The sequence below is a fragment of the Canis lupus genome, chromosome 26 (assembly GCF_011100685.1).
Source record: "Canis lupus familiaris isolate Mischka breed German Shepherd chromosome 26, alternate assembly UU_Cfam_GSD_1.0, whole genome shotgun sequence".
Classification (NCBI taxonomy): domain Eukaryota; kingdom Metazoa; phylum Chordata; class Mammalia; order Carnivora; family Canidae; genus Canis; species Canis lupus.
The window spans coordinates 25,597,075-25,598,815 of NC_049247.1; the positions used below are offsets into that span (position 1 = coordinate 25,597,075).

The 1,741-nt window shown below is 53.5% G+C and overlaps 1 gene segment (V, D, J or C); it reads left to right on the forward strand.

The window, feature by feature from the left end:
- Window positions 1-827: 827 nt before the first annotated feature.
- LOC612106 lies at window positions 828-1,388 on the forward strand. The segment is given in 2 exon segments: window positions 828-915; window positions 1,036-1,388. Coding segments are annotated over 2 exon segments (399 nt in total).
- The last annotated feature ends 353 nt before the right edge of the window (window positions 1,389-1,741 follow it).

A 1,741-nucleotide genomic window follows, 5' to 3' on the forward strand; every position in this document is an offset into this window, starting at 1 on the left:
AAGGAGGTCACAGGATGGCTCTACACTTGTCCCTGCTGGATACCTGTTCTGTCCAAACCTCCAGAAAAATCATCAGCCTTTGCTGTGTCCTGTCAGTCCTGCTCAAGAAGGGCCCAGCATTCCCACCCTCTGTGTCCTCCTCTATGAAGATGTGTGTCCATTCCACAAGCTCCTGCTCACACTCATTACTCAGAGCCAGCCTATCTCCCTTGGGCTTCCCTCTGTGGAGACAGATCCACTTTGCTCTCTGTTCCCTAAGTTTTGTCCTCAGACCTACAGCAGTTCCCAGGCTTTCCTGGCTCAGCACTTCACAGGCCCCTCATGATAGATCCAAATACACAGAAGAATCCTGATCAGAGACGACACCCCAGGACCTCTATCCATCCCTGAAGCTTCACTCTCGCATGGTGGGAGAACAGGGGTCAGAGAAACAGGGGAAGAGAGGCTTGCCTGAGGTGGGAAAGGAGAGATTTGGCCTGAGACCAGGAGGGGGTGAAGTGAGATGGAGTCTCAGGGTTTCTGCAGGACAGGGGCTCTGGGCTCCACTGATGGGAGGCCTAGGTCCTGGGCCCTTTGATCTCAGTGGGTAATGGGCAGCTGTGTCCTCTCTGGATCTGGAGGAGTCCTGGGACCTGGGTCTGTTTGTGGGTCCCAGCAGCTGCTTCCTCCAGACCCACCAGGGGGAAGCTAGTGCATCAGGAATCCTCCCTGTCAAAGCGACACAGACCTGTAAGTGCACAGGAGGGAGAGGCAGGGGTGGTCACATTTGCATGAGTGGCCCCTCTTCTGTGAGGTCCTGGGACAGGGGATAAGACAGGCCAGGGACAGCCCAACCCAAGCTCTGTGGCCTAAGAAGAGGCTGCGTCACTATGGCCTGGACCCCTGTCCTCCTTGTGCTCCTCTGTCACTGTACAGGTAGGGACAGGCCCCAGTGAAAGAGCAGGGGGACTCCAGCCTGAGTCAGATCCCTGTGGCTCAGCTCCTCAACAACATGCACCCTGTCTCTTGTCGTCATTGTGACGTGTGTGTCTGCAGGTTCCCTGTCCCAGCCTGTGCTGACCCAGCCACCCTCCCTCTCTGCATCCCTGGGAACAACAGCCAGACTCACCTGCACCCTGAGCAGTGGCTTCAGTGTTGGTGACTATGACATGTACTGGTACCAGCAGAAGCCAGGGAGCCCTCCCCGGGATCTCCTGTACTACTACTCGGACTCATATAAAAACCAGGGCTCTGGGGTCTCCAAAAGCTTCTCTGGATCCAAGGATACCTCAGCCAATGCAGGGCTCCTGCTCATCTCTGGGCTGCAGCCTGAGGACGAGGCTGACTACTACTGTGCTACAGATCATGGCAGTGAGAGCAGCTACTCTTACCCACAGTGTCTCAGATAACGAGACAGTGAGACAAAAACCCCTGGGCACTTGTCCCTGACCCTCGTCATCTAGAAGCTTCTATGTAGCTTACAGTCAGGTGTATGACACTGATGCTAAGCACAGTGACAGAGGCAGATGAGGGGGTGGGACACAGTACTGGGACTACAGGTTCCAAGCTGGGACACATGTACTGAGGATGCTAATCTCTTTACTGGTGACAGCAGTAGAGCATAGTCCCTGAGATCTGATACGAAATGGTGCCCCCCCCCATAGTTATTTCTTTGTTCCACACAATACCCATGGAGCCTTTAAAATGTTAAGCAAAATGTATATTAATACTAATAAATATTAACATCACATATATTTTTCCT